The sequence below is a fragment of the Vipera ursinii genome (genome assembly GCF_947247035.1).
Source record: "Vipera ursinii genome assembly, chromosome: 3".
NCBI classification, from domain to species: domain Eukaryota; kingdom Metazoa; phylum Chordata; class Lepidosauria; order Squamata; family Viperidae; genus Vipera; species Vipera ursinii.
The window spans coordinates 146,057,013-146,072,368 of record NC_139516.1 but is presented as its reverse complement, the minus strand read 5'-3'; the positions used below and the strand labels follow the sequence as shown (position 1 = coordinate 146,072,368).

Sequence of the window (15,356 nt, the reverse complement as noted above, 5' to 3'; positions counted from 1 at the left end):
ACAGAGCAAAACAAGACACCAACCATGAAACAGGAGCTATGAAACAGGAACTAATCAAGCGGTTGCCTTCAGCAAACCAGCCCTCCCACGCATTCCCCTTTTATACAGTTCAGGGCGTGGCTTCTCTCTGCCTCCTTCCAAGGTGCCCCATTGCCTTCCTGTTTACTCCTGATTGACTGCCTCCTGCGTCGGGCGTCCTTGAACAGGGCCAGCTGTGGGTCATCTTCATCCACGCTGTCAGGCTCACACAGCTGGGTCTGCGTCGTGACCAGGTGGGAGGGGCCTGGCTGATGGCTCATCAGCAAGATCTTCAACCCCCTCAGCAAGCTCTTCAACACCCCCCTCCTCCTCCTCTGAGTCGTCCGACCCAACTGCTGAACCCACAGGCTGACCCTGAATCACAACACATATTTTCTATGCATATTTAAATCCAGGGTTTACATTCTGAAGTGTTCATGGACAGCTAAAATGTTTTAGCTATTTTTTTTAATGTTCAGCTGAAACTTGAGGCTAAGGGCCATTTCAGAAATGGCAAAACTCAAAACATAAAACAGTGTCAGTCTGTGAGTTTCATATACAAAATGGTGCCATTGCTGCTTGTCATAATCAATTCCTAAATTTGATGCTATTTCCCAGGTAGAAAGAGACTGCAAATAAACTGGATAATGGCCACTGTCTAGCACACACAGATTTGCCACTAAGCATCACTGAAATCTGAATAAGATTGCATAGGACTGCATTGCATCAATCATAAAATCACATAAGATAAAGCTGGGTCTAACATTCACACATATAAGTTTATTCTTGGAAAATCCATTTTTTTAATAAGATCCTTTCAATTACATTGCTAAAATTCTGTTTTCTCAAACTATACAAATACACATATTTTAGTTTGCGTTAACATCTTGCATTCCATGATTAGCTGAAAGAATACATTGAAATGGACCAAACCACAGCTTCACCATTAACACAGTAAATAACTTTAGCTTTGGGGCAAATGACTGGCCCAGTTCTACTTAATTAGGTAAAACTGACACACAAGTGCTCAAGCAGTAACCTAGTACATTTTTAATTTATTTTATCAAATGTTGAAACCGTCCATCCTCCCTCACTCCCCAAATTCTAGGATGGGAATGACATATGTAAATGCAAGAGTGTTTTTACTATTATCTGATCTGTGTTTTAATCTCATATCCAAGATGGTAGAGTCACTGTACCATGTGAAGCCCCACGATACAAATAAAAAGGGGAAAGAGTTTGATTATATAGTTGCGGCCACCATTTTTACTTTTCTGTCCTGCTCTGGAGATGTCCCAGATGTCACCCGTCCATCAATTTGGCATCAAGAAAACTAAAGTCCTTCATCAATGTCCCTAGAGCCTTCTCCTTTAATGAGCTCATCAAAGTTCACTAGTAGGACATACCTGTGAATCAAACTTGTGACTTTTTAAATTTTGTAAAAAATGGCCATACATCACCAAACGACAAAAGATTATGTAGACAGAAACTGACAGATTACTTGTTATATAATTCGGAAAAGACTTGGAACTGTATCAAGCATACATATAATGTGCAAATGTAGTTAAAACAGTGCTACATTCTGGGAAGCAGCATTATTCGTACCAAAGTTGTATCAGCAGCATCACTTGTGGGACAGTGTTAGCTATAACTCATAATGCCAGGAAGAAGTGACTTCCTGGTTTCCCTTTCAAAAAGCACACACAAAAAAAGCTTCCCCAACATATTCTACTTACCGTACTTTACTGAATGAAAGAAAACCTTCACACTTAAACAAGTAATCCTAACTCTAGATGGCATGGGACTGAGATATTTGAGGGACCACCTCTGCCTAGTTACAACTCTCTGTCCCATCAGAATAGAATCCCAAAATTCACATTTGCAAACTTTATTCCAGGAGGAGTAAAGATGGGTTATTTGTTTTGATAAACAGAAATGGTACCTAAAACTATTTTTGAGGTGCATGAAAAAAACAAAACCTGACATTATTAAGCCTGTCATGTCAGGATGTAAAATCCTGTAAGGCAAATATTGTGTCTGTGGTAAGTGAGAAAAACCTGAGTCCGATTACTCTGAATACAATTGGCATTATTTCAAGTACTTGCTTCTACCATGTACAGCTAGAAGTGGTTTTTTTAAAAAAACAAACAAACAGATGTTTATCGGTAAGATCTTGTATTCAAGGATGGAGCATTGCATGTTAATTTTTTTAAGGGCAAAAGCCCACTTGAGAAATATCACAAGCAATCCTAAACCCTGTTTGATATACGCTGCAAAGAACAACAGCAGCGACAAAAAGACGAACAATAAGGCAACCACTGCATACAACTGAATGGTAGGATGTCATGTGGAGGAAGAGGAAAAGCTACAAATCCACTCGTGAGCTTCTCAATACTGTACAGATCTTTAAAAGCCATTTACTTACTCAATGGCTACCAGATAATAAATAAAATCAACCAAGTTCTTCATCCACGTTTAAGCCTCCAAAGGTCAAAAGAGCTATTCTCATCAGGAGAGTTTGCTTTTAGCAACTGTGAGCTTTTTCTACAGCTTCTGCTGAGCAAAATTTAAAAAAAAATGCGGAGCACAGCATCAAGAACATCAAACAAAAGTGCACCAAGGAGAAACCAGGTAAAGCGTTCTTGGAGGTGTCATAATCATGATCATTCTTCTTTAGCACCAATTCAAAGTTCAAAGTCGGCATGTCTTCTAGTTCAGTTTTTGGCTACAACTTTGATGCTACTATCTGGGCTGCTGTACACATAATTCAAGCAGACGTTGAATGTTCATCAGGTGTGGCTCTTAAAGGGACAGTTGGAAGAACAACACTAATTACAAAGTTCTTGGTCAAACCATTTAGCACAGACATGTCAAACACAAGGCCCGGGGGCTGGATCCGGCCCGTGAAGTGGTTTCATGCGGCCCACGAAGCCATCCTGGAAACAGTGAGGGAACGGCCCCCACTGCCTTGGCCCTGGCCCAGAGACCCTCCTCCTGCCAGAGACCCTGCCAGAGACCCTCTGTCCCACTCCTGCCCAGGCACCCTTGATGTGAACGATGTAGAGCTGGCCATGCCCACACAGTAGGCCATACGCACTTTAGCCACGCCTGCCCAGTAGGCCACGCCCACCCAGCCCCCTGAGGGCAACCGCAATGCTGATGCGGCCCTCAGTGAAATTGAGTTTGACACCCCTGATTTAGCACAACAGTGAGACTGTAATAAGATATAATCCCTGGAGCTACATCGGAGTTCCGTAATTATTTTCAGTTGATTTTTGGTGAAAAAAAAGAAAAGGCAAACCAGAGGGGGAAAAAGGTCCATTTTAAAGCCAACTGGTTGGTTCCTTTAAAAAAAATGATATCAAATGAGGATTTGTAACAGATGCTCCTCTTCTCTATATTAAGGGAAAACAGAAGGGATTTCCCTAAACATTTACAGTTATGCACTAATCTGGCAAAATGTTTTCATTTTCAAAGAAGCTTGAAAACAGACATACAACCGAATGCCAAATTTCATTTCCTGGTTATGTTTAACTTGGTTGATGGAGCCCCTACATGGATCTAATATGTGTTTTATCCTGGGGGTGGGGTGGGGTGACACCACTTGGAAATATTCACAGAGTTTATGCATAAAAGTAGCACATTTCTATACAAAATGGATACGCAAAGAGCAAAGGTCCACTGCTGTTAGCGATAGTCTTATAAAGAGGTCAGTAGCCAACCGAGTTGATCGTGTTCACCCTTGTGCAAAAGCGAGGCCTAGTCGGTGAGGAACACAAAATTAACACTTCTCTTCCCCGTAAACCTGCTCAGAAAGCATAAGATGCTTCTTTTGCTTTTCCTTCTCTCCCCTACTGCCATTTTGCTTAAAAAAAATGTTGTCTGCACTTCTTTGGAAACAGTTTGGTTTTTCTTGCTTAGCAACATCGGTAGAAGCAAACCATTTAACCGACGTCGCTCATCGGGTCATTTCATTTTAGCTTGCTTCTTCGGCCGGCCCCCTTCGCTGACGTGCAGATTTCTGCCTACTTCTCTGCGGAGTGAGGAGCACATCCTGTTCAGCTTCGGGTTCTGCATCTGCACTCTCCCCCGGCTGGGATCCCGTGTCTCCTATCAGCTCTCGTAGGAACTTAAACTTGGATAGGAAGAGCTGCCAGACCACGCACCAACCTAGAGAGTTGCCAGGAAAAGAAAAAAAGAATGTAAGTGTTGCACCCCACAGCCATTCAGAATATACAGCACAATATGAACAAGGAGTTGATGCCACACTCATGTACAAATAACACCGCCCAGGCAATTTAAAAAACGTCAATCCTTAGTAAAGTTACAAAAAACATTAGGTTGGAAAACACACAGAAAACTAAAAATCTACTGTGGACTAGAAACCTTGCCTATGCACTGATTACTTTCTCTCTATCCCTGGCCTACACTTTCTATATGAGCCAACTAATAAAATAAGTTTCCCTGAGCTTTACAGGTAGTCCTTGGCTTACAACAGGCCATTTAGTGACAGTTCGAAGTTACAACATCACTGAAAAAAGTGACCTTTGACCGTTTTTCACACTTGCAACCGTCCTAGCATCCCCATGGTCACCTGATCAAAATTCAGACGCTTGATAACTGACTCATATTTATGACGGTTGCATGTCCCGGGGTCATGCGATTCCCCCATTTGTGACCTTCTGATAAGCAAAGTCAATGGGGAAAGCCAGATTCATTTAACAACCGTGTTCCTAACTTAACAACTGCAGTGATTCACTTAACAACTGTGGCAAGGAAGGTCATAAAATGGGGCAAAATTCACTTAGCCGTCTCACTTGGCTACAGAAATTTTGGGCTCAGCTGTGGTCGTAAGTCAAGGACCACCCGTATTTAACTCTTTCTGATCTATTACATTAGTGGACAGGTGAACCTAATCAGGAAATACCAATACAAACCTCATCCTTTATCTACCAGACATTAGGGACAAGGTATAATGAACTTTTTTCCATTAATCACATAACTATTTTATCAAATATGATCCAACAAGGGTCGGGAGGTAGGAGGGACAATGAAGAAAAGAGTCTCATTAAAAGGAGGGAAATGAATGAAAATGCCCCTATTTATGAATCACTGAGATAATTTCCAAAGAGCTAATTGCTAAAGAAAAGGGACGCGGTGGTTCAGTGGGTTAGGACGCTGAGCTTGTCGATCAGAAGGTCGGCAGTTTGGCGGGTCGAATCCCGAGTGCCGCGTAACAGAGTGAGCACCTGTTACTCGTCCCAGCTTCTGCCAACCTAGCAGTTCGAAAGCACGTAAAACTGCAAGTAGAAAAATAGGGACCACTACGGTGGGAAGGTAACAGCGTTCCGTGCGCCTTTGGCGTCTAGTCATGCCGGCCACATGACCACGGAGACGTCCTCGGACAAACGCTGGCTCTTTGGCTTTGAAACGGAGATGAGCACTGGACCCTAGAGTCGGAAACGACTAGCACGCATGTGCGGGGGAACCTTTACCTTTAATTGCTAAAGAGACCAGGTGCCTATGAGTTGCACCCGGGGTTATTGTCTCCTACCAACAAGGTCATCCAGTCACCATTCTTTCAGCCTGTTCCATGCTCCTGGGCTTTTTTGAATGTTATTTGGGTGGAAAGAATGCCATCTTATGCTCCTTAGTAAAAACACAGCAATTAATAACAACTTTTACTGTTACTCTTATCAGAAGATTAAAGAAAAGGGGCAGAATGGGTTTATCTTTTTGGCATTGATAACATCAAATCCCTTTCCTGTTTGCCATGCTCAACTTATTTTCAGCTCAGTCTTGCCCAATGAAGAGACCTGGAATCTCCAAAAAAAAAATCTGCATATTTTTGAACACTAATGGATTTGGGAATCTATGAAAGAGAGATTTTGTAACGAGGGATGGATAAAGGAAAAAACAAGAGGTCAACTGTATTCATCAGGATGTAAACATTATGGCTCTAAACGAAAGACAACTAAAATTGTGAAAGGGATAGACAGTATAAGAGCCAAGAAATCCTATTCCTAACTGATTTATTGAAAACTTTGTGTCGGTATGCAGAATATACCTCCTAACATGTGGGTGATGGGCAATAGCATGTTGGCATGCAAGGCAGTTTCTAGAGTAGTTATTTTAGCTTGTGAAGAACACGTGAGGAAGTTTGGGGTAAAATGGGGCTTTAGTTAGGCTTGTGATATGCTGAACAAATTAGGTAAAAAGTGACTGTCACTGTCCTTGGATTGGGAGAAAAAGTTACACATGGCACGGGGGTAACTAAATTGATCATCTAGTCTACTTCTTTACTTCATAAGAAGCATTTTAAGAGTGACAGCTTTCATTAACCATCTCGGTCATAATATGGCTTGCATGGCTTAGGCTAAAGATCATTTGTGGTTTCTAAATAAAGATTTGTACCTTAGTGAAATGTACAAACCCAGCCCATGTGAACATCTCTGTTTGCAGGACAGAGCATGTAATTGTTACCCATACAAGCTTCTGTTCCCAATCACTCTGCATGTTGCAATTGTTGCAACATATGTATGGAATCATGATCACTTACCATTTGATTTTCAGACTATTCAAAGAAAGCTTGTGCCAATTTATACATTCGGCAGAACAAACGGTGGACTATTTTCCTGGACAGCGTCATTTCAAGGTGCATGCAGTGGTGTATTTCCAATCTAAGACCACTACTACAATCTATTTTGGGCATATTTTAAATCTGGTATATCAATGGAAAGGTCCGTAATCCACCTGTTCTATTTTTCAATGTTTCCATTAACATTATTCCTACACACACTCCAAATGATCTGTCTACCACAGAGATATTCAAATTTGGCCCTTTTATGACTTCTGGACTTCAGCTCCCAGAATTCCTCAGCCAGGCACGCTGACTGAGGAATTCTGGGAGTTGAAGTTCACAAGTCATAAAGGGGCCACGTTTGAAGACCCCTGGTCTACCATAAGAATTGAGCAGGCTTAAGAAACATGCTGTTACCAAATTGTGCTGAATATATACTCTGGTTCTTATAATCAAATCTAGGCTGGCATCTGAGAAGAATCACCTAAGATAATAGGTGGAGCAGTGGGCTAATGCCTCCTTAAGTAACACCAGCTGCCTGCAATTAATGCAGGTTCGCATCCCACCAGGCTCAATGTTGACTCAGCCTTCCATCCTTCCGAGGTAGGTAAAATGAGGACCCAGATTGTTGGGGGCAATAAGCTGACTGTAATAATGCCGCTTGGGGGGGGGAACGAAAGCCCTAATAAGCAGGCATATACATAGAATGAAGGCTATTGCTAAGCACACTGATTTGTGCTTAGATTGTAAGCCGCCCTGAGTCTTCGGAGAAGGGCGGGATATAAATGGGATTAAAATAAATAAATAAATAAATAAATAAATAAATAAATAATATCGCAAGGAGGAATAAAGGAACCTTGTAATTAGTGAAGTATGGAAACTTTACCGCACAACCTGTGATGAAACTCTTATCATTAACTACGTGAGCTTTGTTCTAATCCAGGGCTTTTCAACCTTTTCACAGATTGCACCACTTTTAGGAAATGACAATATTTGAATACCACCAGTGTTTAGCAAGGTGTCAAAAACTTGATGACTTAAAAAAAAGAGGAGGGAATTTTGGGTTTTACTGATTAGATTGATTTTTTGTTATAGAAATGGCTAGTTTATAATAATATGGAAAGGTAAAAAGTTGAGGTTCGATGTTAATGCTTCAAAAAGGAGGACTTCTGCTTTGTTCCCAGGTTATGGAGTGCCCCATTGTTAAATTATTTTAATGATACAGTATTGGTTTCAAATTCCAATTTGATCATAACTATATTGTTTTTGTTATATTTTGTATTTATTTTTTTTTAAAGCAGGCTCCTAAATTAACATGTACTTTTTGCATTTTTATTTTTAAGCCTGTCGTATATTTCTGTGTTGGTATTTTATTCGCAAAGAACATCGTTTACCTCAACTGTCTGAGGGAGTCATTAACCCTTTGGCCATAATTTTAGAGAGTCACATAATTTGAGAGGGGGGGGTGAATGACTGTTTTTTGCAATACTGCAATCAGGTAATTCCCGAAGGCTGGAATTTAGGCGGCAGCTGACGAGAAAGTCATTTTGCCCCGTCTCCAGACAAGGAACGCTCCTTCGGCCCCAGATTTGGGCAAGTCAACGTCACTCCCAAGGGAACAAGGCACATACGCCTTGAGGTCTAGCAATTTAAAAGGCGGTAGTAGAACGCGAGCCGGTTTGCGATCGTGTCCAGACGTAATTCACCGCTCGGGGGGCAGAAGCGGAGATGCGGCTTCTCTTTGAGAAGGCGAATGAGCTGCTGCGTCTCTTTACCAGGTACTTTAGCAAGATGTGCGCTAGTGTTTCCGAGCCTCCTCCTATGAAGTCAGTTCACATGTTTGCCCTTGCTCTTTTTCAAATCCTGGGCATCTCCTGGAGATTCGGGACCGCTTTTCCTTACTGGAAAGAGCCAGCTCCATCCAGCTTTGCAGTTGGTTGGCGCCTGGGAAGGTGAATCATTAAAGAATCCCCAGCGCTCCGACGGCTTTCCGAGAGGCCGGCACCTCCTCTCAGCTCGGGCACGTCTGCGTGGGAGATCTGGGCAGGCCGGCATCCCCAGTGCCTTCTCCCTCCTCCTTCTCCAGCGGCTGCTGTGGAGGAGCGTGGGTGGTTGTGTAAGGGACAAGCGGGAAGAGCCAGCTCAGTATTTTAGAATAGGACATGGTTGGCAGCGCTCGCTCCGTTTAGATAGCAGTAGCCCTTAGGTTTCTGATGCTACTTAATGACCGGTAATCTATTAGAACCTATTAGAATCCAGATGATCGGCGCTTCTTTTGGGCTCAGCAGATGCGCCAGGATCAGCTGTGCTTCTTCTGGAAGAAGCGCCGAACAGCTGGAAAGCGGCGCTGATCCTGGCGCTTCCGCTGAGCCCTGACAGCCCCGAAGAAGTGCCGATCAGTTGGAAAGCGGCGCTGATCCTGGCACTTCCGCTGAGCCCTGACAGCCCCGCCCGAAGAAGTGCCGATCAGCTGGAAAGTGGCGCTGATCCTGGCACTTCCGCTGAGCCCTGACAGCCCTGCAACTCCAGCTGTCTCTCACTGAGGCTTGTGCGGTGCTGCCATCAGCTCATTCCCCTCCCCCACTACCACTTTTCTAGGATGGTTGCGTACCACCTGCCAGGTGCCAATGTACCACAGGTGGTACGCATACCACCGGTTGAAAAGCCCTGCTCTAATCTACCAGAGCCACATTAACCTTGAGCTTTGGGCTTTTATTTATTTATTGTAAGATTTAAAAAGTGGCAGTTCCTTTTAGCACAGCTTGATCAAGAAGGGAACAGTTTCTTGGGGTAATTTTTTTTTTGTACTCTCTGGTCGTACAACACCCCGCCCTCCCAAATGCAGTTGCTCTAGCTCAGTATTTAATGCAATTGCCAAGTTGCCAAGTAGTTTTGCAATCCTCAGTCTCCAGTGAGGCAATTCTGAAGTAACCGAAGGTCACATTAAATATCAAGGTAAAAGAACTGTATCTGTTTCACAACTGAATTCATCAAAAAGGTATTAAGGTCAAGGGTGTATATATGAAGCTTCAGATCCTGCAATGTTGGCATGATTAGTCAACCAAGTAGGAATGGATTAACAAAGAGAGTATTCCACAGTGTTTATTTTTTATCAAGCTCATATTTTCTATCTTCCAAAATTATAAATTCTAACTATTCCATTTTATTCTTTTGCTAGCGTTCTTTTCTTCTTTGACCTGACAAGGATCAAAGCTCTCGATCGTGCAATTAAAGATAACTCTATGGTAATAGCAAATACAAAAACAAAACTATCCCAATGGACCCAGTTAAGTACGGTAATTCCCACTGGCAATTTTTTTCTAACTCATCCCCATTATATTAGAATTATATCCACTTCAGAATGTGGAGTGATCCCCCAGCGAGTACAAGTGAGGAGGCACATGAAGCTCCGATCTTCCAAGGTAGGATAGACCAGCAGGCCCCATTTCAAATGGATGTCACTCGTGAAAGATCACCTTCACAACCTGGTAGAAGACTCAGTAGCTCCACTAAGCCTGAGAGAGACACCTTTACTTTTGCTGATGGGGATCAAAGGAGGAAAGCTAACAGCAATTCACAATAGGGGTTTCTAAAGGTCTGAGGAAAACCAACCAACCTTCTCCACTTAGGAGAAGGAACTCCAGGATCAAACTTGGAAGAAGAGATAGAATATAAATAATGACCCCCCCCCCAAAAGGCATTGCTAAAAATGCACTTGCCTACAATCTAGTAAAAGATTGGCATATATATATATAGATAGATAGATAGATAGATAGATAGATAGATAGATAGATAGATAGATAGATAGATTAGATAGATTAGATAGATTAGATAGATAGATAGATAGATAGATAGATAGATAGATAGATAGATAGATATAGATATAGATATAGATATAGATATAGATATAGATATAGATATAGATATAGATATAGATATAGATATAGATATAGATATAGATATAGATATATAGATATCACTATTATGGAACATGGATGTTAACGTGCATGTTCTCCTATAAGAGACACAACAGAAGAAAGACTTGGTAAATTTTATGACCAACTGCAAGAAGCACTAAATGCAGAATTTGGGGAAATGAAGGAATTTGTAATCATAGAGAGATATGCACCAGATAAAACCCGATTATTAGGAGACGAATTAGAATTCTGCGAAGGTCGTTCATCCTTGCCAGGCAAGAAAACACAGATTCTAAACCTGGACATCATTGAAACCAAGAGGAAACGGAAGACAAACACAATCCACTTAGCTCTGGCACATCCAGGTACAATCTATGGAAGAGATAACAAATTACTGGTGTCAAATATGTGAGGTACAGAAAATTAAAGGGAACAGGTGTGTAAATAAACTACAACATGGGAAACATATTGTCAGATTATAAAATCAATGTAAGGAACATATTTCATAGGCTTGTGTGAAAACCTGATGAACTATAAGAAATGAGATACTGTGAAAGTCAAACCAAACCTACCTATCCAAACTTTCCAAGAAGAAAAAAGTCAAGTGGCAAGAAGAATGTAGGACGGCTGAACACTAACTTTCAATATCAAACAAGAAAAGACACTGTCTCAGTCAAGAGTGTGAACAAATGGAACAATAAGAAAAAAAACATGACAGGTTTCTTTTAAGAAGGAAAATCCATAGCTAAAATACAAACTTCCAAAAATAATCACTGAAGAGATCTGATACCAACAAATGAGATTAAAGGAAGATGGGACTGTACCAAAACCTTTATTAAACAAGGTTATAGAATAACTGAAACATTTGCAGAGAAAAAAATATATTCAGGAACTAAATTAAAAATTAGGTATGACAGTCATTGAAACAGCTGCTAAATAGGAAAGCATCAGCCATAGATTAAAAAAAAAACCCCATTCAACTATATAAAACTGTGGAGAAATGGCAGATAAAGTGAAAACAACTCTACGTCAACAAATATAGAACAAGATTTGGGGATCTAGGAAAAGACTGGTAATATAGTAAAGAAGCAAGATGCAAATAAATTGCACATTTCTAAATTAACTGCAGTAATTCTTTACGCAAGCAAGGTTTTGCTTATTGTACTTCACGAAATTTAGAGACTTACATGGAGATGAATAAAACACCACGTACTAAAAGAAGTAATCTATTAGTCCTAGCTCATATAAAAACAGATTGTTCCTTTAAGGAAATGATTTGCAAACATAAACTCACATACTTTGGGCATGAGATGTAAATGGATGTTTGTTTTTCGTGCCTTACTGACTCCATGTGCCTGCCCGGTCAAGTCTCTGAAAGTTTCCTTGGCAAGGTTTTTCAGAAATGGTTTGCTATGGCCTGCTTCTTTAAGAGGGAGAGACTGGCTCAAGGTTACATAGCTGGCTTTGTGACGAAGGCAACACTTGAACTCATGGCCTTCTGGTTTCTAGCCCGATGCCTTAACCACTACACCAGACTGGCTAAGACCCGATGAGAATCTAGAAAGAATATTATTCTTGGCAAAATTGGGGGAAGAGAAAAGCAACAGATAAGGTGGATGGGTGGGATAAAAAAAAATAATGATCAGAATGTTCATAGAAAAGATATGGATTATTGCTGACATGACAACTCCAAGAAAGCAAGGATTTCTCTATCCACTCTCCAGGAATCAAAGCCAACTTGCTGAAACTTCACTAAACCACTGCTGTTACAACAATCGGGCAGAATCCTCGGACAGAACACGTGAGAATCGGACTTAAAAGTCTTACAAGTCTAGAGAAGGACACTTTCCTTCTAGGTTTTCTTGTCACTCCTTGAGAATCAGTTAACCGTTTGCACCGGGCACATGGGTAAGATCATATCGTAGGCTAGGAGGGAAAAAAAGGTAACTCCAACACCCAATTCAATATCCAGCAGAAAGGAATCAGAAATGGCAAGCTGCAATTTAAAACAAAACAAACTCTGCTAAATAAAGCTTATCAGGTAATTGTTCTCTGGAACTTTACAGCAGGATCTGGGCTTTCCTATTTAGTCATCTGAAAATCAGGCAATTAATCAGGAGGGGAGATCCTAAGGGGGCTGAGAATAGCATCAAAGGAAGGAAACACAAAACTAACCAATCAGGATCCTGGATGATCTGATTAGAAATCTTCCAGTTGTTTCCAACACTAAAAGTTTAGCTGAGTCATAGGAAAATCAGTGAGCATATGAATTTGGACGAAGCAGGCCCAGACATGCCTTTTAGTCAGAGAACTGATCTTCTGGATGGGGAAGGTGTCCATCAGCATACATGCCATTTATTTGGTTTTAGATTAGCGTATTGTATACACCCAGTCATTTGAAGCTTATTTAGCAAAATATGCCTTGACTTAGTTTAACTCTTTTAGTATAACTCAGTGTAATGACAACACGTTATCATTTCATCAACCTTTCCAACCTCCAGATGTGTGGGAAGAGCAAATCCCAGGATGAGCAGTCTATTACTCTTAATACACAACTAGACTACCAAACTCTAGTGGAAGTTCCCGTTAACTTCATCTTAATTTTTTCAGAAGGTCATTAATAAATATATTTTTTAAGGAAACCCTTCCTTCATCCTTGGAAGAGAAGTTGGTGAAAGAGATGAAAGGGGATACATATTGAGACACAGAAAGAAGACAGAGATATACATATTGATAAAGGTTGAATATATCAAAATGTATCATCTGCATATTTTATATAAGTCTTCCCTCAACTCCATATCATCAATGAACAGATCATATCTGATTCCATGGTCTAACTTCACATTAATGCAAAGGCACATACGGTCCCATTAGTGACTTCTCTCCCTCCCCCTTCTCCAAGAAATAACTCCTCTTAAGTCACATAATTTATACATGTGATTTAACGCTGGCTTTATTGTCTCCTACGTAAAAACCCATAAACATTTAGGATTTGTAGTGCAGGCTTTTAGATCAGTGAAGCAGTGATGAGCTTTTGGGATGAATGGCTGTGGTGTAGTTCTATTTTGTTCTGACCTTTTGCCAACAGCTGTGGCTGGCATCTTTTCAGAGGCAAAGTGAGGTGTATAATAGGAATGGCAGCCCACACGACTTCATTCTGGATTTCCATCAACATATGTCCAATGCCATGCACAATCATGCTAGTGTTGCCCAGGTGAAACAGGTTTTTTTGCATTAAAAATTCCCTGAGTAGAGCTAAGTAACAGAAGAAAATAAATTATTTCATACAGCCCTGGGCAAGAAACATCCAACTGTCAAAGCAAACTCTCAACTGAATGAAAAGAGCTGTACTTGAAACACGGCTAGAGGGCAGCAGATTGAAGAAGTCTGTTAAATAACGACACAAAGGTATTTAGAAATAGCCTGGAACATGACTTCTTTATGCCACACTATTTTGGGCCCTTGCCACTAAATTAACAATGTTTCCTTTACATCTAAAGACCACTGCCATAAATGCACGATTAAATTAATTGGTATGCTTCACTTCCACCACGACATTTACCAGGCGTGAGTCTTCAGCAACTAGCTAATTTAGCAACATTACTCACCACAGAGCATGAACAGCAAGACAAAAAACAAGGTAGCCACGATGACGAGGAGAGTCAGGCCAATACTTTGCAACATCTTCCCTGCGTCTGTGAAGATCTAGGACGGTTTCGATCTCCCTGACCGTGCGAAGAAGACAGAGGATGGAGGAGGCAATCGCGACATCCCCACCGGCTACACGGAAGTGAGCAGGCAGGGAAGGAGCAGGGGCAACCGGCCACCTACCGATCAGCGAGCACGAAAGAGGGTAGGAAAGAAAGGGGCGCAAACCCCCAATACTTGATGCGTAAGGACCATGATTCTCCTTTCCGCTGCTCTTCTCTTCGAAGAACTTTTTTGCGCGAGCAATCAAGAGGCAGTGAGTTCCAAAGGAGAAGGAGGCGGTGGCGGCATGAGTTCTAAGGGGCTGTTGTAAACTAGCGAAGAAGACCGGCAATTTTACACACACACACACAGACACACAAACACATTCAAGAGGCTTTCTGGAGCGACGAAGCAAATCCACGGCCGAAGAAGATGGGGAAAAAGCTGGCGGGATAAGACTGCAGGTCCCCGATCAGAAACCCCGCCAGGTGTCTTCCTTGCCCCGAACTTCAGACGGTTCCATTGTTCCCTGCGCAGGAGGGGCAAAAAGCGAGACTCTTCACCTCCTCCTGCTCTAGGGGCAGAATGGTCTTTTCTCTGCCTCGAAAATCGGGCAGCTGCAAAATGAACGAGAGGGAGGAGGGAGGGAAGAGATGGCGGGGGGGGGGGAAGTGTCATTTCCTGCCACCCGGATATGATTCGCCGCTGTGCCGCAACTCTATGGAAACCGTAGTTCAGTGTGGGAGCGCTGGTACCGTCAGGTGCTGGAAAGTGGCACAAGAAGGACTTTAATTCCCATCATCCTCTGGGAACGAAGGCCCGCCTAAGAAAAAAGCGTTCCGATCCCTTCTAATCGATGCGGTCTAAATCTAAATCAGTTTTAAGAGACTCTGAAAGGTGTGGAACTGGCGAGCTATTTTTTTATTATTATCAAAATCCTTCCATTCTTTTCTTTGGCGCCCCTGTAAAAATAAATATTCCTGAGAACCGAGAGCATGTGAGTAGTTAGGGCTGTCACCCGCTAATGCATAAAGCGAATCCGAGTGTCGGACTGCAATAATCGGGCGCCCGCGCGATAACCGCGAAACACTTTGTTTCGATAGCTCCTTGCTGCCGTTTCGTGCTCGCTCGCGTTTTGGCAGCCCAGCCTC

At 41.9% G+C, this 15,356-nt stretch overlaps 1 protein-coding gene across 1 annotated transcript; it reads right to left on the bottom strand.

Annotated features, from left to right (window-relative positions):
• Nucleotides 1–3,219: 3,219 nt before the first annotated feature.
• On the bottom strand, nucleotides 3,220–14,811 carry SMIM13 (small integral membrane protein 13). The gene is made up of 2 exons (XM_083358985.1): nucleotides 14,124–14,811; nucleotides 3,220–4,188 (listed from the first exon to the last, which is right to left on the bottom strand). Exons 1-2 carry the CDS (start codon nucleotides 14,197–14,199, stop codon nucleotides 3,995–3,997), a joined length of 270 nt encoding a protein of 89 aa, XP_083215111.1. The 5' UTR covers nucleotides 14,200–14,811; the 3' UTR covers nucleotides 3,220–3,994.
• Nucleotides 14,812–15,356: the final 545 nt, after the last annotated feature.

What these genes read in the sequence shown, in the direction of transcription:
- SMIM13 (XM_083358985.1), bottom strand. Translation starts at nt 14,199, where the DNA reads ATGTTGCAAAGTATTGGCCTGACTCTCCTCGTCATCGTGGCTACCTTG. An exon ending in CTTGCTGTTCATGCTCTGTG is followed by an intron (nt 4,189 to 14,123) that starts GTGAGTAATGTT and finishes GCAACTCTCTAG; the next exon opens with GTTGGTGCGTGGTCTGGCAG.